The sequence below is a fragment of the Scyliorhinus torazame genome, chromosome 4 (genome assembly GCF_047496885.1).
Source record: "Scyliorhinus torazame isolate Kashiwa2021f chromosome 4, sScyTor2.1, whole genome shotgun sequence".
NCBI classification, from domain to species: domain Eukaryota; kingdom Metazoa; phylum Chordata; class Chondrichthyes; order Carcharhiniformes; family Scyliorhinidae; genus Scyliorhinus; species Scyliorhinus torazame.
In genome coordinates this window covers 358986974-359012620 of record NC_092710.1, presented here as the reverse complement: position 1 = coordinate 359012620, position 25647 = coordinate 358986974, and the positions used below count along the sequence as shown (strand labels likewise).

Sequence of the window (25647 nt, the reverse complement as noted above, 5' to 3'; positions counted from 1 at the left end):
ACTTTGATGCCTGAACAGTGTGTCTGTACTTTGATGCCTGAACAGTGTGTCTATACTTTGATGCTTGAACAGTGTGCCTGAACAGTGTGTCTGTATTATGATGCCTGAACAGTGTGTCTGTACTTTGATGCTTGAACAGTGTGCCTGAACAGTGTGTCTGTACTTTTATGCCTGAACAGTTTGTCTGTACTTTGATGCCTGAACAGTGTGTCTGTACTTTGATGCCTGAACAGTGTACCTGTACTTTAATGCCTGAACAGTGTGTCTGTACTTTGATGCCTGAACAGTGTGTCTGTACTTTGATACCTGAACAGTGTGCCTGAACAGTGTGTCTGTACTTTGATGCCTGAACAGTGTACCTTAACTTTGATGCTTGAACAATGTGCCTGTGCTTTGATGTCTGAACCGTGTGCCTGTACTTTGATGCTTGAACAGTGTGCCTGAACAGTGTATCTGTACTTTGATGCCTGAACAGTGTGCCTTAACTTTGATGCTTGAACAGTGTGCCTGTACTTTAATTCCTGAACAGTGTGCCTGTACTATGATGCCTGAACAGTGTGTCTGTACTTTGATACCTGAACAGTGTGCCTGTACTTTGATGCCTGAATAGTATGTCTGTACTATGATGCCTGAACAGTGTGTCTGTACTTTGATGCCTGAACAGTGTGCCTGTTAATTGATGCTTGAACAGTGTGCCTGTACTATAATACCTGAACAGTTTGTCTGTACTTTGATGCTTGAACAGTGTACCTGTACTTTGCTGCCTGAAGAGTGTGCCTGTACTTTGATGCTTGAACAGTGTGCCTGAACTTTGATGCTTGAACAGTGTGCCTGAACAGTGTGCCTTCACTATGATGCTTGAACAGTGTGTCTGTACATTGATGCCTGGAGAGTGTGCCTGTACAATGATGCTTGAATAGTGTATCTGTACCTTGATGCTGGAACAGTGTGCCTGAACGCTGATACCTGAACAGTGTGCCTGTACTTTGATGCCTGAACAATGTGCCTGTGCTTTGATGTCTGAACAATGTGCCTGTACTTTGGTGCATGAACAGTGTGCCTGAACAGTGTATCTGTACTTTGATGCCTGAACAGTGTGCCTGTGTTTTGATGCCTGAACAGTGTGTCTGTGCTTTGGTGCCTGAACAGTGTGCCTGTGCTTTGATGCCTGAACAGTGTGCCTGTACTTTGATGCTTGAACAGTGTGCCTGAACAGTGTCTGTGCTTTGATGCCTGAACAGTGTGCATGTACTTTGATGCCTGAACAATGTGTCTGTACTTTGATGCCTGAACAGTGTGCCTGTTAATTGATGCTTGAACAGTGTGCCTGTCCTATAATGCCTGAACAGTTTGTCTGTACTTTGATGCGTGAACAGTGTACCTGTACTTTGATGCCTGAACAGTGTGCCTGTACTTTGATGCTTGAACAGTGTGCCTGAACTTTGATGCTTGAACAGTGTGCCTGAACAGTGTGTCTGTACTTCGGTGCCTGAACAGTGTCCCTGTACTATGATGCTTGAACAGTGTACCTGTACTTTGATGCTTAAACAGTGTGCCTGAACTTTGATGCTTGAACAGTGTGCCTGTACTTTGATGCTTGAACAGTGTGCCTGAACGTTGATGCTTCAACAGTGTGCCTGAACTTTGATGTTTGAACAGTGTGTCTGTACTTTGATGCCTGGACAGTATACCTGTACCTTGATGCTTGAACAGTGTGCCTGAACGCTGATACCTGAACAGTATGCCTGTACTTTGATGCCTGAACAGTGTGCCTGTGCTTTGATGCCTGAACAGTGTGCCTGTACTTTGATGCTTGAACAGTGTGCCTGAACAGTGTTTATGTACTTTGTAGGCTGAACAGGGTGTCTGTGCTTTGGTGCCTGAACAGTGTGTCTGTTCTTTGATGCCTGAACAGTGTGCCTGTACTTTGATGCCTGAACAGTGTGCCTGAACAGTGTGTCTGTACTTTGATGCCTGAACAGTCTGCCTGAACTTTGATGCTGGAACAGTGTGCCTGAACAGTGTGTCTGTACTTCGGTGCCTGAACAGTGTGCCTGTACTTTGATGCTTGAACAGTGTCCCTGTACTATGATGCTTGAACAGTGTACCTGTACTTTGATCCTTGAACAGTGTGCCTGAACAGTGTGTCTGTGCTTTGATGCCAGAACAGTGTGCCTGTACTTTGATGCCTGAACAGTGTGCCTGTTATTTGGTGCTTGAACAGTGTGCCTGTACTATAATGCCTGAACAGTGTGTCTGTACTTTGTTGCTTGAACAGTGTGCCTGTACTTTGATGCTTTAACAGTGTGTCTGTACTTTGATGCCTGAACAGTGTGCCTGTACTTTGATGCCTGAACAGTGTGCCTGTTATTTGGTGCTTGAACAGTGTGCCTGTACTATAATGCCTGAACAGTGTGTCTGTACTTTGTTGCTTGAACAGTGTGCCTGTACTTTGATGCTTTAACAGTGTGCCTGAACTTTGATGCTTGAACAGTGTGCCTGTACTTTGATGCTTGAACAGTGTGCCTGAACTTTGATGCTTGAGCAGTGTGCCTGAACAGTGTGCCTGTACTATGATGCTTGAATAGTGTACCTGTACTTTGATGCCTGAACAGGTTGTCTGTACTTTGATGCTTGAACAGTGTGCCTGTACTTTGATGGCAGAACAGTGTGCCTGTACTTTGTTGCCAGAACAGTGTGTCTGTAATTTGATGCCTGAACAGTGTGCCTGTACTTTGATGCCTGAACAGTGTCTGTACTTTGATGCCTGAACAGTGTGCCTGTATTTTGTTGCCTGAACGGTGTGCCTGTACTTTGATGCCAGAACAGTGTGTCTGTACTTTGACGCCAGAACAGTGTGCCTGTACTTTGATGCCAGAACAGTGTACCTGAACTTTGATGCTTGAACAGTGTGTCTGTACTTTGATGCCTGAACAGTGTGCCTGTACAATGATGCTTGAACAGTGTACCAGTACTTTGATGCTTGAACAGTGTGCCTGAGCGCTGATACCTGAACAGTGTGTCTGTGCTTTGATGCCTGAACAGTGTGTCTGTTCTTTGATGCCAGAACAGCGTACCTGAACTTTGATGCTTGAACAGTGTGTCTGTACTTTGATGCCTAAACAGTGTGCCTGAACAGTGTGCCTGTACAATGATGCTTGAACAGTGTACCTGTACTTTGATGCTTGAACAGTGTGCCTGAGCGCTGATACCTGAACAGTGTGTCTGTGCTTTGATGCCTGAAAAATGTGCCTGTGCTTTGATGCCTGGACAGTGTGCCTGTACTTTGATGCCTGAACAGTGTGCCTGTACTTTGATGCCTGAACAATGTGCCTGTACGTTGATGCTTGAACAGTGTGCCTGTACTATGATGCTTGAATAGTGTACCTGTACTTTGATGCCTGAACAGGTTGTCTGTACTTTGATGCTTGAATAGTGTGCCTGTACTTTGATGCCAGAACAGTGTGCCTGTACTTTGTTGCCAGAACAGTGTGTCCGTACTTTGATGCCTGAACACTGTGCCTGTACTTTGATGCCTGAACAGTGTGTCTGTACTTTGATGCCTGAATAGTGTGCCTGTATTTTGTTGCCTGAACGGTGTGTCTGTACTTTGATGCCAGAACAGTGTGTCTGTACTTTGATGCCAGAACAGTGTGCCTGTACTTTGATGCCAGAACAGTGTACCTGAACTTTGATGCTTGAACAGTGTGTCTGTACTTTGATGCCTGAACAGTGTGCCTGTACAATGATGCTTGAACAGTGTACCAGTACTTTGATGCTTGAACAGTGTGCCTGAACGCTGATACCTGAACAGTGTGTCTGTGCTTTGATGCCTGAACAGTGTGTCTGTACTTTGATGCCAGAACAGTGTACCTGAACTTTGATGCTTGAACAGTGTGTCTGTACTTTGATGCCTGAACTGTGTGCCTGAAGAGTGTGCCTGTACAATGATGCTTGAACAGTGTACCTGTACTTTGATGCTTGAACAGTGTGCCTGAGCGCTGATACCTGAACAGCGTGTCTGTGCTTTGATGCCTGAAAAATGTGCCTGTGCTTTGATGCCTGGACAGTGTGCCTGTAGTTTGATGCCTGAACAGTGTGCCTGTACTTTGATGCCTGAACAATGTGCCTGTACTTTGATGCTTGAACAGTGTGCCTGTACTATGATGCTTGAATAGTGTACCTGTACTTTGATGCCTGAACAGGTTGTCTGTACTTTGATGCTTGAATGGTGTGCCTGTACTTTGATGCCAGAACAGTGTGCCTGTACTTTGTTGCCAGAACAGTGTGTCTGTACTTTGATGCCTGAACACTGTGCCTGTACTTTGATGCCTGAACAGTGTGTCTGTACTTTGATGCCTGAATAGTGTGCCTGTATTTTGTTGCCTGAACGATGTGCCTGTACTTTGATGCCAGAACAGTGTGTCTGTACTTTGATGCCAGAACAGTGTGCCTGTACTTTGATGCCTGAACAGTGTGCCTGTACAATGATGCTTGAACAGTGTACCAGTACTTTGATGCCTGAACAGTGTGCCTGAACAGTGTGCCTGTACAATGATGCTTGAACAGTGTACCTGTACTTTGATGCTTGACAGTGTGCCTGAGCGCTGATGCCTGAACAGTGTGTCTGTGCTTTGATGCCTGAAAAATGTGCCTGTGCTTTGATGCCTGGACAGTGTGCCTGTACTTTGATGACTGAACGGTGTGCCTGTACTTTGATGCCTGAACAATGTGCCTGTACTTTGATGCTTGAACAGTGTGCCTGTACTATGATTCTTGAATAGTGTACCTGTACTTTGATGCCTGAACAGGTTGTCTGTACTTTGATGCTTGAACAGTGTGCCTGTACTTTGATGCCAGAACAGTGTGCCTGTACTTTGTTGCCAGAACAGTGTGTCTGTACTTTGATGCCTGAACAGTTTGCCTGTACTTTGATGCCTGAACAGTGTGTCTGTACTTTGATGCCTGAATAGTGTGCCTGTATTTTGTTGCCTGAACGGTGTGCCTGTACTTTGATGCCAGAACAGTGTGTCTGTACTTTGATGCCAGAACAGTGTGCCTGTACTTTGATGCCAGAACAGTGTACCTGAATTTGGTGCCTGAACAGTGTGCCTGTACAATGATGCTTGAACAGTGTACCAGTACTTTTATGCTTGAACAGTGTGCCTGAGCGCTGATACCTGAACAGTGTGTCTGTGCTTTGATGCCTGAACAGTGTGTCTGTACTTTGATGCCAGAACAGTGCACCTGAACTTTGATGCTTGAACAGTGTGTCTGTACTTTGATGCCTGAACAGTGAGCCTGTACAATGATGCTTGAACAGTGTACCTGTACTTTGATGCTTGAACAGTGTGCCTGAGCGCTGATACCTGAACAGTGTGCATGTGCTTTGATGCCTGAAAAATGTGCCTGTGCTTTGATGCCTGGACAGTGTGCCTGTACTTTGATGCCTGAACAGTGTGCCTGTACTTTGATGCCTGAACAATGTGTCTGTACTTTACTGCCTGAATAGTGTGTCTGTACTTTGGTGCCTGAACCCTGTGCCTGTACTTTGATGCCTGAACAGTGTGCCTGTACTTTGATGCCTGAACAGTGTGCCTGTACTTTGATGCCTGAACATTGTGCCTGTACTTTACTGCCTGAACAGTGTGTCTGTGCTTTGATGCCTGAACAGTGTGCCTGTACAATGATGCTTGAACAGTGTACCTGTACTTTGATGCTTGAACAGTGTGCCTGAGCGCTGATACCTGAACAGTGTGTCTGTGCTTTGATGTCTGAACAATGTGCCTGTGCTTTGATGCCTGAACAGTGTGCCTGTACTTTGATGCCTGAACAGTGTGCCTGTACTTTGATGCCTGAACAATGTGCCTGTACTTTACTGCCTGAAAAGTGTGTCTGTACTTTGTTGCCTGAACAGTGTGTCTGTGCTTTGATGCCTGAACAGTGTGCCTGTACTTTGATGCTTGAACAGGGTGTCTGTACTTTGTTGCCTGAACAGTGTGTCTGTGCTTTGATGCCTGAACAGTGTGTCTGTGCTTTCATGCCTGAACAGTGGCCAGGATTCTCCGACCTCCCGCCAGGTCGGAGAACCCCGGGGGATGGGTGGGCGCGATACCCACCCTGCCTCCCTGGCGCTGGCTGCCCTAATCTCCGACTCCGTTTTTCAGGGCCTGGGGTATTCCCACCCTGCCTGTCAGGGGCCGTTGACGGCGATTCTCCGGGTCCCGATCGGACGAGTGGCCATCCAGTTTTGGTCAGTCCCGCCGGCGTGAATTACTCACCTCACGCACGGTGGGATCGGCCAGGTACGTGTGCGGTCCGGGAGGGGGGGGGTGGAGAAGGACGTGGGGGGATCCGGCCCCGGGGGGGGCACCCATGGTGGCCTGGCCCGCGATCGGGGCCCCTGATTCTGCGGGCTGGCTGTTTCCATGGGGGCCTCCTTTCCTCCGCATCGGGCCCCTGTCGGGCTCCACCATGTTGCCTGGGGGCCGGCGCGGAGAAGAGAACCCCCGGGCATGCGCGGAAACGCGCCGGCCAGTCAAGGCATGCACGAGATCACGCCAGCCCTTCTGCGCCGGCTGGAGCGGCAACCCCACCGGCATCAAACTAGCCCCCAAAAAATTGGAGAAATCCTCACTATCGGGGGATGTTGACGCCGGAGTGATTGGTGCCGGTTTTCCCGCCGACATGGGGACTTCGTTCCCAGAAGGGAGAATCCCGCCCAGTGAATCTGAACAGTGTGCCTGTAGTTTGATGCCGGAACAGTGTGTCTGTACTTTGTCGCCAGAACAGTGTGTCTGTACTTTGATGCCAGAACAGTGTGCCTGTACTTTGTCGCCAGAACAGTGTGCCTGTACTTTGATGCCTAAACAATGTGTCTGTACTTTGATGCCTGAACCGTGTGTCTGTACTTTGCTGCCTGAACAGTGTGCCTGTACTTTGATGCCTGAGAAGGGTGCCTGTATTTGATGCCAGAACAGTGTGCTTGTACTTTAATGCCGGAACAGTGTGTCTGTACTTTGATGCCTGAACAGTGTGTCTGTACTTTGATGCTTGAACAGTGTGCCTGTGTTTTGATGCCTGAACAGTGTGTCTGTACTTTGATGCCTGAACAGTGTGCCTGTACTTTGATGCCTGAACAGCGTGCCTGTACTTTGATGCCTGAACAGTGTGCCTGTATTTTGTTGCCTGAATGGTGTGCCTGTACTTTGCTGCCTGAACAGTGTGCCTGTACTTTGATGCCTGAGAAGGGTGCCTGTATTTGATGCCAGAACAGTGTGCTTGTAGTTTGATGCCGGAACAGTGTGTCTGTACTTTGATGCCTGAACGGGGTGCCAGTACTTTGATGCTAGAACAGTGTGTCTGTACTTTGTCGCCAGAACAGTGTATCTGTACTTTGATGCCAGAACAGTGTGCCTGTACTTTGTCGCCAGAACAGTGTGTCTGTACTTTGATGCCTGAACAGTGTGTCTGTACTTTGATGCTTGAACAGTGTGCCTGTGCTTTGATGCCTGAACAGTGTGTCTGTACTTTGATGCCTGAACAGTGTGCCTGTACTTTGATGCCTGAACAGTGCGTCTGTACTTTGATGCCTGAACAGTGTGCCTGCATTTTGTTGCCTGAACGGCGTGCCTGTACTTTGATGCCAGAACAGTGTGCCTGTACTTTGATGCCTAAACAATGTGTCTGTACTTTGATGCCTGAACCGTGTGTCTGTACATTGCTGCCTGAACAGTGTGCCTGTACTTTGATGCCTGAGAAGGGTGCCTGTATTTGATGCCAGAACAGTGTGCTTGTACTTTAATGCCGGAACAGTGTGCCTGTACTTTGATGCCTGAACAGTGTGTCTGTACTTTGATGCTTGAACAGTGTACCTGTGCTTTGATGCCTGAACAGTGTGCCTGTACTTTGATGCCTGAACAGTGTGTCTGTACTTTGATGCCTGAACAGTGTGCCTGTATTTTGTTGCCTGAACGGTGTGCCTGTACTTTGATGCCAGAACAGTGTGCCTGTACTTTGACGCCTAAACAATGTGTCTGTACTTTGATGCCTGAACAGTGTGTCTGTACTTTGCTGCCTGAACAGTGTGCCTGTACTTTGATGCCTGAGAAGGGTGCCTGTATTTGATGCCAGAACAGTGTGCTTGTACTTTGATGCCGGAACAGTGTGTCTGTACTTTGATGCCTGAACGGGGTGCCGGTACTTTGATGCTAGAACAGTGTGTCTGTACTTTGATGCCTGAACAGTGTGTCTGTACTTTGATGCCTGAACAGTGTGTCTGTACTTTGATGCCTGAACAGTGTGTCTGTACTTTGATGCCTGAACAATGTGTCTGTACTTTGATGCCAGAACAGTGTGCCTGTACTTTGTCGCCAGAACAGTGTGTCTGTACTTTGATGCCTGAACAGTGTGTCTGTACTTTGATGCTTGAACAGTGTGCCTGTACTTTGCTGCCTGAACAGTGTGCCTGTACTTTGATGCCTGAGAAGGGTGCCTGTATTTGATGCCAGAACAGTGTGCCTGTACTTTGATGCCAGAACAGTGTGCCTGTACTTTGATGCCAGAACAGTGTGCCTGTACTTTGATGCCTAAACAATGTGTCTGTACTTTGATGCCTGTACAGTGTGTCTGTACTTTGCTGCCTGAACAGTGTGCCTGTACTTTGATGCCTGAGAAGGGTGCCTGTATTTGATGCCAGAACAGTGTGCCTGTACTTTGATGCCTGAACAGTGTGCCTGTACTTTGATGCCTGAGAAGGGTGCCTGTATTTGATGCCTGAACAGTGTGTCTGTACTTTGATGCCTGAGAAGGGTGCCTGTATTTGATGCATGAACAGCGTGTCTGTACTTTGATGCCTGAACAGTGTGCCTGTACTTTGATGCCTGAACAGTGTGCCAGTACTTTGATGCCTGAGAAGGGTGCCTGTATTTGATGCCAGAACAGTGTGCCTGTACTTTGATGCCTGAGAAGGGTGCCTGTATTTGATGCCAAAACAGTGTGCCTGTACTTTGATGCCGGAACAGTGTGCCTGTACTTTGATGCCGGAACAGTGTGCCTGTACTTTGATGCCTGAGAAGGGTGCCTGTACTTTGATGCCTGAACAGTGGGGAGTGGGGGACTGGGAGACTCCTGTTGACCGTTCGGACTGGGAATAGCTGAAATGTTCTTCTCCTGAAGCCTCAGCTGTGATTATCCCAATCAATAAAGACTATAAGCAAGTGGCTGACTGGCCGAGATCTGTGTCTCTAACTGGCGTTTCTCCATGTTTCAGGCTCTGAGGAAGGTCATTAAAACGGACAAATCCGACAAACAGTATTCATTCTGGCACCTGCTGAAGACTCCAAAGATGAGGAAGCTGACTTTGTGCTCTGGAGTTGTTTGGTATGTTTAGTGTCCTTGCAGTATACAGGGGGCTTTACAGCACCCGCAGCACACTCACAATAACTGGCAGTGTACAGGGGTCTTTCCAGCACCCATAGCACACTCACAATAACTGGCAGTGTACAGGGGACTTTACAGCACCCACAGCACACTCTCAATAACTGGCAGTGTACAGGGGTCTTTCCAGCACCCACAGCACACTCACAATAACTGGTAGTGTACAGGGGTCTTTCCAGCACCCACAGCACACTCACAATAACTGGCAGTGGACAGAGAGCTTTACAGCACCCACAGCACACTTACAATAACTGGCAGTGTACAGGGAGCTTTACAGCACCCACAGCACACTCACAATAACTGGCAGTGTACAGGGAGCTTTAAAGCACCCACAGACCACTCACAATAACAGGCAGTGTAGAGTGATCTTTACAGCATCCACAGCGCACACACAATACCTGGCAGTGTAGACTGAGCTTTACAGCACCCACAGCACACTCACAATAACTGGCAATGTACAGGTAGCCTTACAGGACCCACAGCACACTCAAAATAACTGGCAGTGTAGAGTGAGCTTCACAGCACCCACAGCACACTCACAATACCTGGCAGTGTACATGGGACTTTACAGCACCCACAGCAGACTCACAATAACTGGCAGTGTAGACTGAGCTTTACAGCACCCACAGCACACCCACAATAACTGGCAGTGTACAGGGTGCTTTACAACACCCACAGCACACTCACAATGACTGGCAGTGTACAGGGAGGTTTACAGCACCCACAGCACACTCAAAATAACTGGCAGTGTAGAGTGAGCTTCACAGCACCCACAGCACACTCACAATAACTGGCACTGTAGAGTGAGCTTTACAGCACCCACAGCACACTCACAATAACTGGCAGTGTAGAGTGAGCTTTACAGCACCCACAGCACACTCACAATAACTGGCAGTGTACAGAGGGCTTTACAGCACCCACAGCACACACACAATAACTGGCAGTGTAAACTGAGCTTTACAGCACCCACAGCACACTCACAATATCTGGCAGTGTAGAGTGAGCTTTACAGCACCCACAGCACACTCACAATAACTGGCAGTGTGACTGAGCTTTACAGCACCCACAGCACACACACAATAACTGGCAGTGTACAGGGAGCTTTACAGCACCCACAGCACACTCACAATAACTGGCCGTGTACAGGGAGCTTTACAGGACCCACAGCACACCCACAATACCTGGCAGTGTAGAGTGAGCTTTACAGCACCCACAGCACACTCACAATAACTGGCAGTGTAGACTGAGCTTAACAGCACCCACAGCACACCCACAATAACTGGCAGTGTACAGGGTGCTATACAGCACCCACAGCACACCCACAATACCTGGCAGTGTACAGGCAGGTTTACAGCACCCACAGCACACTCACAATAACTGGCAGTGTAGACGAAGCTTTACAGCACCCACAGCACACCCACAATAACTGGCAGTGTACAGGGTGCTTTACAACACCCACAGCACACTCACAATAACTGGCAGTGTACAGGGTGCTTTCAGCACTCACAGCACACTCACAATAACTGGCAGTGTACAGGGTGCTTTACAACACCCACAGCACACTCACAATAACTGGCAGTGTACAGGGTGCTTTCAGCAGCCACAGCACACTCACAATGACTGGCAGTGTACAGGGAGGTTTACAGCACCCACAGCACACCCACAATAACTGGTAGTGTAGACTGAGCTTTACAGCACCCACAGCACTCTCACAATAACTGGCAGTGTAGACTGAGCTTTACAGCACCCACAGCACACTCACAATGACTGGCAGTGTACAGGGAGGTTTACAGCACCCACAGCACACTCAAAATAACTGGCAGTGTAGAGTGAGCTTCACAGCACCCACAGCACACTCACAATAACTGGCACTGTAGAGTGAGCTTTACAGCACCCACAGCACACTCACAATAACAGGCAGTGTAGAGTGAGCTTTACAGCACCCACAGCACACCCACAATAACTGGCAGTGTAGAGTGAGCTTTACAGCACCCACAGCACACTCACAATAACTGGCAGTGTACAGGGTGCTTTACAGCACCCACAGCACACTCACAATAACTGGCAGTGTACAGGGTGCTTTACAGCACCCACAGCACACTCACAATAACTGGCAGTGTACACGGAGCTTTACAGCACCCACAGCAGACTCACAAGAACTGGCAGTGTACAGAGAGCTTTACAGCACCCACAGCACACACACAATAACTGGCAGTGTACAGGGAGCTTTACAGCACCCAGAGCACACTCACAATAACTGGCAGTGTACAGGGGGCTTTACAGCACCCACAGCACACTCATAATAACTGGCAGTGTAGAGTGAGCTTTCAGCACCCACAGCACACTCACAATAACTGGCAGTGTACAGGGAGCTTTACAGCACCCACATCACACTCACAATAACTGGCAGTGTACAGGGAGCTTTACAGCACCCACAGCACACTCATAATAACTGGCAGTGGACAGGGAGCTTTACAGCACCCACAGCACACTCACAAAAACTGGCAGTGCACAGGGTGCTTTACAGCACCCACATCACACTCACAATAACTGGCAGTGTACATGGAGTTTTACATCACCCACAGCACACTCACAATAGCTGGCAGTGTAGAGTGAGCTTTACATCACCCACAGCACTCTCACAATAACTGGCAGTGTCCGGTGAGCTTTTCAGCACCCACAGCACACTCACAATAACTGGCAGTGTACAGGTAGTTTTACAGCACCCACAGCACTCTCACAATAACTGGCAGTGTAGAGTGAGCTTTCCAGCACCCACAGCACACTCACAATAACTGGCAGTGAAGAGTGAGCTTTACAGCAGCCACAGCACTCTCACAATAACTGGCAGTGTACAGGTTGCTTTACAGCACCCACAGCACAATCACAATAACTGGCAGTGTAGAGTGAGCTTTGCAGCACCCACAGCACACTCACAATAACTGGCAGTGTAGACTGAGCTTTACAGCACCCACAGCACACCTACAATAACTGGCAGTGTACAGGGAGCTTTACAGCACCCACAGCACACTCACAATAACTGGCAGTGTAGAGTGAACTTTCAGCACCCACGGCACACCCACAATACCTGGCAGTGTAGAGTGAGCTTTCAGCTCCCACAGCACACTCACTATAACTGGCAGTGTACAGGGAGCTTTACAGCACCCACAGCACACTCACAATAACTGGCAGTGTAGAGTGAGCTTTACAGCACCCACATCACTCTCACAATAACTGGCAGTGTACAGGGTGCTTTACAGCACCCACAGCACACTCACAATAACTGGCAGTGTATAGTGAGCTTTACAGCACCCACAGCACACTCACAATAAATGGTAGTGTAGACTGAGCTTTACAGCACCCACAGTACACCCACAATAACTGGCAGTGTAGAGTGAGCTTTACAGCACCCACAGCACACCCACAATAACTGGAAGTGTACAGGGAGATTTACAGCACCCACAGCACACCCACAATAACGGGCAGTGTACAGGGAGCTTTCAGCACCCACAGCACACTCACAATAACTGGTAGTGTAGACTGAGCTTTACAGCACCCACAGTACACCCACAATAACTGGCAGTGTAGAGTGAGCTTTACAGCACCCACAGCACACTCACAATAACTGGCAGTGTAGACTGAGCTTTACAGCACCCACAGCACACCCACAATACCTGGCAGTGTACAGGGAGCTTTACAGCACCCACAGCACACTCACAATAACTGGCAGTGTAGACTGAGCTTTACAGCACCCACAGCACACCCACAATAACTGGCAGTGTACAGGGTGCTTTACAGCACCCACAGGGCACTCACAATAACTGTCAGTGTAGAGTGAGCTTTACAGCACCCACAGCACACTCACAATAACTGGCAGTGTAGACTGAGCTTTACAGCACCCATAGCACACTCACAATAACTGGCAGTGTAGAGTAAGCTGTCAGCACCCACAGCACACCCACAATACCTGGCAGTGTCGAGTGAGCTTTCAGCACCCACAGCACACTCACAATAACTGGCAGTGTAGAGTGAGCTTTACAGACCCCACAGCACACTCACAATACCTGGCAGTGTAGAGTGAGCTTTCAGCACCCACAGCACACTCACAATAACTGGCAGTGTAGACTGAGCTTTACAGCACCCACAGCACACCCACAATAACCGGCAGTGTACAGGGAGCTTTCAGCACCCACAGCACACTCACAATAACTGGCAGTGTAGAGTGAGCTTTATAGCTCGCACAGCACACCCACAATAACTGGCAGTGTAGAGTGAGCTTTCAGCACCCACAGCACACCCACAATACCTGGCAGTGTAGAGTGAGCTTTCAGCACCCACAGCACACTCACAATAACTGGCAGTGTGGAGTGAGCTTTACAGATCCCACAGCACACTCACAATACCTGGCAGTGTAGAGTGAGCTTTCAGCACCCACAGCACACCCACAATAACTGGCAGTGTACAGGATGCTTTACAGCACCCACAGCACACTCACAATAACTGGCAGTGTAGAGTGAGCTTTCAGCACCCACAACGCACGCACAATACCTGGCAGTGTAGAGTGAGCTTTCAGCATCCACAGCACACTCACAATAACTGGTAGTGTAGACTGAGCTTTACAGCACCCACAGCACACTCACAATAGCTGGCAGTGTAGAGTGAGCTTTACAGCACCCAAAGCACACTCATAATAACTGGCAGTGTACAGGGAGCTTTACAGCACCCACAGCACACTCACAATAACTGGCAGTGTATAGTGAGCTTTACAGCACCCACAGCACACTCACAATAACTGGTAGTGTAGACTGAGCTTTACAGCACCCACAGCACACTCATAATAACTGGCAGTGTACAGGGAGCTTTACAGCACCCATAGTACACCCACAATAACTGGCAGTGTAGAGTGAGCTTTACAGCACCCACAGCACACCCACAATAACTGGAAGTTTACAGGGAGCTTTACAGCACCCACAGCACACCCACAATAACGGGCAGTGTACAGGGAGCTTTCAGCACCCACAGCACACTCACAATAACTGGCAGTGTAGAGTGAGCTTTACAGCAACCACAGCACACTCACAATAACTGGCAGTGTAGACTGAGCTTTACAGCACCCACAGCACACCCACAATACCTGGCAGTGTACAGGGAGCTTTACAGCACCCACAGCACACTCACAATAACTGGCAGTGTAGACTGAGCTTTACAGCACCCACAGCACACCCACAATAACTGGCAGTGTACAGGGTGCTTTACAGCACCCACAGGACACTCACAATAACTGTCAGTGTAGAGTGAGCGTTACAGCACCCACAGCACACTCACAATAACTGGCAGCGTAGACTGAGCTTTACAGCACCCACAGCACACCCATAATAACTGGCAGTGTACAGGGAGCTTTACAGCACACACAGCACACTCACAATAACTGGCAGTGTAGAGTGAGCTTTCAGCACCCACAGCACACCCACAATACCTGGCAGTGTCGAGTGAGCTTTCAGCACCCACAGCACAGTCACAATAACTGGCAGTGTAGAGTGAGTTTTACAGAACCCACAGCACACTCACAATACCTGGCAGTGTAGAGTGAGCTTTCAGCACCCACAGCACACTCACAATAACTGGCAGTGTACAGGGAGCTTTACAGCACCCACAGCACACTCACAATAACTGGCAGTGTAGAGTGAGCTTTCAGCACCCACAGCACACTCACAATAACTGGCAGTGTAGACTGAGCTTTACAGCACCCACAGCACACCCACAATAACTGGCAGTGTACAGGGAGCTTTCAGCACCCACAGCACACTCACAATAACTGGCAGTGTAGAGTGAGTTTTATAGCACGCACAGCACACCCACAATCACTGGCAGTGTACAGGGAGCTTTACAGCACCCACAGCACACTAACAATAACTGGCAGTGTAGAGTGAGCTTTCAGCACCCACAGCACACCCACAATACCTGGCAGTGTACAGGGTGCTTTACAGCACCCACAGCACACCCACAATACCTGGCAGTGTACAGGCAGGTTTACAGCACCCACAGCACACTCACAATAACTGGCAGTGTAGACTGAGCTTTACAGCACACACAGCACACCCACAATAACTGGCAGTGAACAGGGTGCTTTACAACACCCACAGCACACTCACATTAACTGGCAGTGTACAGGGTGCTTTCAGCACCCACAGCACATTCACAATAAATGGCAGTGTACAGGGTGCTTTACAACACCCACAGCACACTCACAATAACTGGCAGTGTACAGGGTGCTTTCAGCACCCACAGCACACCCACAATAACTGGTAGTGTAGACTGAGCTTTACAGCACCCACAGCACTCTCACAATAACTGGCAGTGTAGACTGAGCTTTACAGCACCCACAGCACACTCACAATGACTGGCAGTGTACATGGAGGTTTACAGCACCCACAGCACACTCAAAATAACTGGCTGTGTAGAGTGAGCTTCACAGCACCCACAGCACACTCACAATACCTGGCAGTGTACATGGGACTTTACAGCACCCACAGCACACTCACAATAACTGGCAGTGTAGACTGAGCTTTACAGCACCCACAGCACACCCACAATAACTGGCAGTGTACAGGGTGCTTTACAACACCCACAGCACACTCACAATGACTGGCAGTGTACAGGGAGGTTTACAGCACCCACAGCACACTCAAAATAACTGGCAGTGTAGAGTGAGCTTCATAGCACCCACAGCACACTCACAATAACTGGCACTGTAGAGTGAGCTTTACAGCACCCACAGCACACTCACAATAACTGGCAGTGTAGAGTGAGCTTTACAGCACCCACAGCACACCCACAATAACTGGCAGTGTAGAGTGAGCTTTACAGCACCCACAGCACACTCACAATAGCTGGCAATGTAAAGGGGACATTACAGCACCCACAGCAGAATCACAATAACTGGCAGTGTACAAGGAGCTTTACAGCACCCACAGCACACTCACAATAACTGGCAGTGTACAGGGTGCTTTACAGCACCCACAGCACACTCACAATAACTGGCAGTGTACACGGAGCTTTACAGCACCCACCGCAGACTCACAAGAACTGGCAGTGTACAGAGAGATTTACAGCACCCACAGCACACACACAATAACTGGCAGTGTACAGGGAGCTTTACAGCACCCAGAGCACACTCACAATAACTGGCAGTGTACAGGGGGCTTTACAGCACCCACAGCACACTCATAATAACTGGCAGTGTAGATTGAGCTTTCAGCACCCACAGCACACTCACAATAACTGGCAGTGTACAGGGAGCTTTACAGCACCCACATCACACTCACAATAACTGGCAGTGTACAGGGAGCTTTACAGCACCCAGAGCACACTCACAATAACTGGCAGTGTACAGGGGGCTTTACAGCACCCACCGCACACTCATAATAACTGGCAGTGTAGAGTGAGCTTTCAGCACCCACAGCACACCCACAATAACTGGCAGTTTACAGGGAGCTTTACAGCACCCACATCACACTCACAATAACTGGCAGTGTACAGGGAGCTTTACAGCACCCACAGCACACTCATAATAACTGGCAGTGGACAGGGAGCTTTACAGCACCCACAGCACACTCACAAAAACTGGCAGTGCACAGGGTGCTTTACAGCACCCACATCACACTCACAATAACTGGCAGTGTACATGGAGTTTTACAGCACCCACAGCACACTCACAATAGCTGGCAGTGTAGAGTGAGCTTTACATCACCTACAGCACTCTCACAATAACTGGCAGTGTCCGGTGAGCTTTTCAGCACCCACAGCACACTCACAATAACTGGCAGTGTACAGGTAGTTTTACAGCACCCACAGCACTCTCACAATAACTGGCAGTGTAGAGTGAGCTTTACAGCACCCACAGCACACTCACAATAACTGGCAGTGAAGAGTGAGCTTTACAGCAGCCACAGCACTCTCACAATAACTGGCAGTGTACAGGGTGCTTTACAGCACCCACAGCACAATCACAATAACTGGCAGTGCAGAGTGAGCTTTGCAGCACCCACAGCACACTCACAATAACTGGCAGTGTAGACTGAGCTTTACAGCACCCACAGCACACCTACAATAACTGGCAGTGCACAGGGAGCTTTACAGCACCCACAGCACACTCACAATAACTGGCAGTGTAGAGTGAACTTTCAGCACCCACGGCACACCCACAATACCTGGCAGTGTAGAGTGAGCTTTCAGCTCCCACAGCACACTCACAATAACTGGCAGTGTAGAGTGAGCTTTACAGCACCCACACCACTCTCACAATAACTGGCAGTGTACAGGGTGCTTTACACCACCCACAGCACACTCACAATAACTGGCAGTGTATAGTGAGCTTTACAGCACCCACAGCACACTCACAATAACTGGTAGTGTAGACTGAGCTTTACAGCACCCACAGTACACCCACAATAACTGGCAGTGTAGAGTGAGCTTTACAGCACCCACAGCACACCCACAATAACTGGAAGTGTACAGGGAGCTTTACAGCACCCACAGCACACCCACAATAACGGGCAGTGTATAGGGAGCTTTCAGCACCCACAGCACACTCACAATAACTGGCAGTGTAGAGTGAGCTTCACAGCACCCACAGCACACTCACAATAACTGGCAGTGTAGACTGAGCTTTACAGCACCCACAGCACACCCACAATAACTGGCAGTGTACAGGGTGCTTTACAGCACCCACAGGGCACTCAATAACTGTCAGTGTAGAGTGAGCTTTACAGCACCCACAGCACACTCACAATAACTGGCAGTGTAGACTGAGCTTTCCAGCACCCATAGCACACCCACAATAACTGGCCGTGTACAGGGAGCTATCAGCACCCACATCACACTCACAATAACTGGCAGTGGAGAGTGAGCTTTACAGCACCCACAGTGCACCCACAATAACTGGCAGTGTACAGGGAGCTTTCAGCACCCACAGCACACTCACAATAACTGGCAGTGTACAGGGAGCTTTACAGCACACACAGCAAACTCACAATAACTGGCAGTGTAGAGTAAGCTGTCAGCACCCACAGCACACACACAATACCTGGCAGTGTCGAGTGAGCTTTCTGCACCCACAGCACACTCACAATAACTGGCAGTGTAGAGTGAGCTTTACAGAACCCACAGCACACTCACAATACCTGGCAGTGTAGAGTGAGCTTTCAGCACCCACAGCACACTCACAATAACTGGCAGTGTAGAATGAGCTTTACAGCACCCACAGCACACCCACAATAACTGGCAGTGTACAGGGAGCTTTCAGCACCCACAGCACACTCACAATAACTGGCAGTGTAGAGTGAGCTTTATAGCTCGCACAGCACACCCACAATAACTGGCAGTGTAGAGTGAGCTTTACAGCACCCACAGCACACCCACAATAACTGGCAGTGTACAGGGAGCTTTCAGCACCCACAGCACACTCACAATAACTGGCAGTTTACAGGGAGCTTTACAGCACCCACATCACACTCACAATAACTGGCAGTGTACAGGGAGCTTTACAGCACCCACAGCACACTCATAATAACTGGCAGTGGACAGGGAGCTTTACAGCACCCACAGCACACTCACAAAAACTGGCAGTGCACAGGGTGCTTTACAGCACCCACATCACACTCACAATAACTGGCAGTGTACATGGAGTTTTACAGCACCCACAGCACACTCACAATAGCTGGCAGTGTAGAGTGAGCTTTACATCACCCACAGCACTCTCACAATAACTGGCAGTGTCTGGTGAGCTTTTCAGCACCCACAGCACACTCACAATAACTGGCAGTGTACAGGTAGTTTTACAGCACCCACAGCACTCTCACAATAACTGGCAGTGTAGAGTGAGCTTTACAGCACCCACAGCACACTCACAATAACTGGCAGTGAAGAGTGAGCTTTACAGCAGCCACAGCACTCTCACAATAACTGGCAGTGTACAGGGTGCTTTACAGCACCCACAGCACAATCACAATAACTGGCAGTGCAGAGTGAGCTTTGCAGCACCCACAGCACACTCACAATAACTGGCAGTGTAGACTGAGCTTTACAGCACCCACAGCACACCTACAATAACTGGCAGTGCACAGGGAGCTTTACAGCACCCACAGCACACTCACAATAACTGGCAGTGTAGAGTGAACTTTCAGCACCCACGGCACACCCACAATACCTGGCAGTGTAGAGTGAGCTTTCAGCTCCCACAGCACACTCACAATAACTGGCAGTGTACAGGGAGCTTTACAGCACCCACAGCACACTCACAATAACTGGCAGTGTAGAGTGAGCTTTACAGCACCCACACCACTCTCACAATAACTGGCAGTGTACAGGGTGCTTTACACCACCCACAGCACACTCACAATAACTGGCAGTGTATAGTGAGCTTTACAGCACCCACAGCACACCCACAATAACTGGCAGTGTAGAGTGAGCTTTACAGCACCCACAGCACACCCACAATAACTGGAAGTGTACAGGGAGCTTTACAGCACCCACAGCACACCCACAATAACGGGCAGTGTACAGGGAGCTTTCAGCACCCACAGCACACTCACAATAACTGGCAGTGTAGAGTGAGCTTCACAGCACCCACAGCACACTCACAATAACTGGCAGTGTAGACTGAGCTTTACAGCACCCACAGCACACACACAATACCTGGCAGTGTACAGGGAGCTTTACAGCACCCACAGCACACTCACAATAACTGGCAGTGTAGACTGAGCTTTACAGCACCCACAGCACACCCACAATAACTGGCAGTGTACAGGGTGCTTTACAGCACCCACAGGGCACTCACAATAACTGTCAGTGTAGAGTGAGCTTTACAGCACCCACAGCACACTCACAATAACTGGCAGTGTAGACTGAGCTTTCCAGCACCCATAGCACACCCACAATAACTGGCCGTGTACAGGGAGCTATCAGCACCCACATCACACTCACAATAACTGGCAGTGGAGAGTGAGCTTTACAGCACCCACAGTGCACCCACAATAACTGGCAGTGTACAGGGAGCTTTCAGCACCCACAGCACACTCACAATAACTGGCAGTGTACAGGGAGCTTTACAGCACACACAGCACACTCACAATAACTGGCAGTGTAGAGTAAGCTGTCAGCACCCACAGCACACACACAATACCTGGCAGTGTCGAGTGAGCTTTCTGCACCCACAGCACACTCACAATAACTGGCAGTGTAGAGTGAGCTTTACAGAACCCACAGCACACTCACAATACCTGGCAGTGTAGAGTGAGCTTTCAGCACCCACAGCACACTCACAATAACTGGCAGTGTAGAATGAGCTTTACAGCACCCACAGCACACCCACAATAACTGGCAGTGTACAGGGAGCTTTCAGCACCCACAGCACACTCACAATAACTGGCAGTGTAGAGTGAGCTTTATAGCTCGCACAGCACACCCACAATAACTGGCAGTGTAGAGTGAGCTTTACAGCACCCACAGCACACCCACAATAACTGGCAGTGTACAGGGAGCTTTCAGCACCCACAGCACACTCACAATAACTGGCAGTGTACAGGGAGCTTTACAGCACCCACAGCACACTCACAATAACTGGCAGTGTAGAGTGTGCTTTCAGCACCCACAGCACACCCACAATACCTGGCAGTGTAGAGTGAGCTATCAGCACCCACAGCACACTCACAATAACTGGCAGTGTAGAGTGAGCTTTACAGATCCCACAGCACACTCACAATACCTGGCAGTGTAGAGTGAGCTTTCAGCACCCACAGCACACCCACAATAACTGGCAGTGTACAGGAAGCTTTACAGCACCCACAGCACACTCACAATAACTGGCAGTGTAGAGTGAGCTTTCAGCACCCACAGCACACGCACAATACCTGGCAGTGTAGAGTGAGCTTTCAGCATCCACAGCACACTCACAATAACTGGTACTGTAGACTGAGCTTTACAGCACCCACAGCACACTCACAATAACTGGCAGTGTAGAGTGAGCTTTACAGCACCCACAGCACACTCATAATAACTGGCAGTGTACAGGGAGCTTTACAGCACCCACAGCACACTCACAATAACTGGCAGTGTATAGTGAGCTTTACAGCACCCACAGCACACTCACAATAACTGGTAGTGTAGACTGAGCTTTACAGCACCCACAGTACACCCACTATAACTGGCAGTGTAGAGTGAGCTTTACAGCACCCACAGCACACCCACAATAACTGGAAGTGTACAGGGAGCTTTACAGCACCCACAGCACACCCACAATAACGGGCAGTGTACAGGGAGCTTTCAGCACCCACAGCACACTCACAATAACTGGCAGTGTAGAGTGAGCTTTACAGCACCCACAGCACACTCACAATAACTGGCAGTGTAGACTGAGCTTTACAGCACCCACAGCACACCCACAATACCTGGCAGTGTACAGGGAGCTTTACAGCACCCACAGCACACTCACAAAAACTGGCAGTGCACAGGGTGCTTTACAGCACCCACATCACACTCACAATAACTGGCAGTGTACATGGAGTTTTACAGCACCCACAGCACACTCACAATAGCTGGCAGTGTAGAGTGAGCTTTACATCACCCACAGCACTCTCACAATAACTGGCAGTGTCCGGTGAGCTTTTCAGCACCCACAGCACACTCACAATAACTGGCAGTGTACAGGTAGTTTTACAGCACCCACAGCACTCTCACAATAACTGGCAGTGTAGAGTGAGCTTTACAGCACCCACAGCACACTCACAATAACTGGCAGTGAAGAGTGAGCTTTACAGCAGCCACAGCACTCTCACAATAACTGGCAGTGTACAGAGTGCTTTACAGCACCCACAGCACAATCACAATAACTGGCAGTGCAGAGTGAGCTTTGCAGCACCCACAGAACACTCACAATAACTGGCAGTGTAGACTGAGCTTTACAGCACCCACAGCACACCTACAATAACTGGCAGTGCACAGGGAGCTTTACAGCACCCACAGCACACTCACAATAACTGGCAGTGTAGAGTGAACTTTCAGCACCCACGGCACACCCACAATACCTGGCAGTGTAGAGTGAGCTTTCAGCTCCCACAGCACACTCACAATAACTGGCAGTGTACAGGGAGCTTTACAGCACCCACAGCACACTCACAATAACTGGCAGTGTAGAGTGAGCTTTACAGCACCCACACCACTCTCACAATAACTGGCAGTGTACAGGGTGCTTTACACCACCCACAGCACACTCACAATAACTGGCAGTGTATAGTGAGCTTTACAGCACCCACAGCACACTCACAATAACTGGTAGTGTAGACTGAGCTTTACAGCACCCACAGTACACCCACAATAACTGGCAGTGTAGAGTGAGCTTTACAGCACCCACAGCACACCCACAATAACTGGAAGTGTACAGGGAGCTTTACAGCACCCACAGCACACCCACAATAACGGGCAGTGTACAGGGAGCTTTCAGCACCCACAGCACACTCACAATAACTGGCAGTGTAGAGTGAGCTTCAGAGCACCCACAGCACACTCACAATAACTGGCAGTGTAGACTGAGCTTTACAGCACCCACAGCACACACACAATACCTGGCAGTGTACAGGGAGCTTTACAGCACCCACAGCACACTCACAATAACTGGCAGTGTAGACTGAGCTTTACAGCACCCACAGCACACCCACAATAACTGGCAGTGTACAGGGTGCTTTACAGCACCCACAGGGCACTCACAATAACTGTCAGTGTAGAGTGAGCTTTACAGCACCCACAGCACACTCACAATAACTGGCAGTGTAGACTGAGCTTTCCAGCACCCATAGCACACCCACAATAACTGGCCGTGTACAGGGAGCTATCAGCACCCACATCACACTCACAATAACTGGCAGTGGAGAGTGAGCTTTACAGCACCCACAGTGCACCCACAATAACTGGCAGTGTACAGGGAGCTTTCAGCACCCACAGCACACTCACAATAACTGGCAGTGTACAGGGAGATTTACAGCACACACAGCACACTCACAATAACTGGCAGTGTAGAGTAAGCTGTCAGCATCCACAGCACACACACAATACCTGGCAGTGTCGAGTGAGCTTTCTGCACCCACAGCACACTCACAATAACTGGCAGTGTAGAGTGAGCTTTACAGAACCCACAGCACACTCACAATACCTGGCAGTGTAGAGTGAGCATTCAGCACCCACAGCACACTAACAATAACTGGCATTGTAGAATGAGCTTTACAGCACCCACAGCACACCCACAATAACTGGCAGTGTACAGGGAGCTTTCAGCACCCACAGCACACTCACAATAACTGGCAGTGTAGAGTGAGCTTTATAGCTCGCACAGCACACCCACAATAACTGGCAGTGTAGAGTGAGCTTTACAGCACCCACAGCACACCCACAATAACTGGCAGTGTACAGGGAGCTTTCAGCACCCACAGCACACTCACAATAACTGGCAGTGTACAGGGAGCTTTACAGCACCCACAGCACACTCACAATAACTGGCAGTGTAGAGTGTGCTTTCAGCACCCACAGCACACCCACAATACCTGGCAGTGTAGAGTGAGCTTTCAGCACCCACAGCACACTCACAATAACTGGCAGTGTAGAGTGAGCTTTCAGCACCCACAGCACACTCACAATAACTGGCAGTGTAGAGTGTGCTTTCAGCACCCACAGCACACCCACAATACCTGGCAGTGTAGAGTGAGCTTTACAGATCCCACAGCACACTCACAATACCTGGCAGTGTAGAGTGAGCTTTCAGCACCCACAGCACACCCACAATAACTGGCAGTGTACAGGAAGCTTTACAGCACCCACAGCACACTCACAATAACTGGCAGTGTAGAGTGAGCTTTCAGCACCCACAGCACACGCACAATACCTGGCAGTGTAGAGTGAGCTTTCAGCATCCACAGCACACTCACAATAACTGGTACTGTAGACTGAGCTTTACAGCACCCACAGCACACTCACAATAACTGGCAGTGTAGAGTGAGCTTTACAGCACCCACAGCACACTCATAATAACTGGCAGTGTACAGGGAGCTTTACAGCACCCACAGCACACTCACAATAACTGGCAGTGTATAGTGTGCTTTACAGCACCCACAGCACACTCACAATAACTGGTAGTGTAGACTGAGCTTTACAGCACCCACAGTACACCCACAATAACTGGCAGTGTAGAGTGAGCTTTACAGCACCCACAGCACACCCACAATAACTGGAAGTGTACAGGGAGCTTTACAGCACCCACAGCACACCCACAATAACGGGCAGTGTACAGGGAGCTTTCAGCACCCACAGCACACTCACAATAACTGGCAGTGTAGAGTGAGCTTTACAGCACCCACAGCACACCCACAATAACTGGCAGTGTAGACTGAGCTTTCAGCACCCACAGCACACTCACAATAACTGGCAGTGTACAGGGAGCTTTACAGCACCCACAGCACACTCACAATAACTGGCAGTGTAGACTGAGCTTTACAGCGCCCACAGCACACCCACAATACCTGGCAGTGTACAGGGAGCTTTACAGCACCCACAGCACACTCACAATAACTGGCAGTGTAGACTGAGCTTTACAGCACCCACAGCACACCCACAATAACTGGCAGTGTACAGGGTGCTTTACAGCACCCACAGGACACTCACAATATCTGTCAGTGTAGAGTGAGCTTTACAGCACCAACAGCACACTCACAATAACTGGCAGTGTAGACTGAGCTTTACAGCACCCACAGCACACCCACAATAACTGGCAGTGTACAGGGACCTATCAGCACCCACAGCACACTCACAATAACTGGCAGTGGAGAGTGAGCTTTACAGCACCCACAGTGCACCCACAATAACTGGTAGTGTACAGGGAGCTTTCAGCTCCCACAGCACACTCACAATAATTGGCAGTGTACAGGGAGCTTTACAGCACACACAGCACACTCACAATAACTGGCAGTGTAGAGTGAGCTTTCAGCACCCACAGCACACCCACAATACCTGGCAGTGTACAGGGAGCTTTCAGCACCCACAGCACACTCACAATAACTGGCAGTGTAGAGTGAGCTTTATAGCACGCACAGCACACCCACAATAACTGGCAGTGTAGAGTGAGCTTTACTGCACCCACAGCACACCCACAATAACTGGCAGTGTACA

The 25647-nt window shown here is 49.3% G+C and overlaps 1 protein-coding gene across 1 annotated transcript in view; it reads left to right on the top strand.

Annotated features, from left to right (window-relative positions):
• The window catches only part of LOC140411217 (solute carrier family 22 member 7-like), a 594055-nt gene that overhangs the window by 387499 nt on the left and 180909 nt on the right, over window positions 1-25647 (top strand). Inside the window, exon 6 of the mRNA XM_072500322.1 lies at window positions 9272-9381. Coding sequence (XP_072356423.1) covers window positions 9272-9381 — 110 coding nt within the window. The remainder of the gene's footprint in view (window positions 1-9271; window positions 9382-25647) is intronic.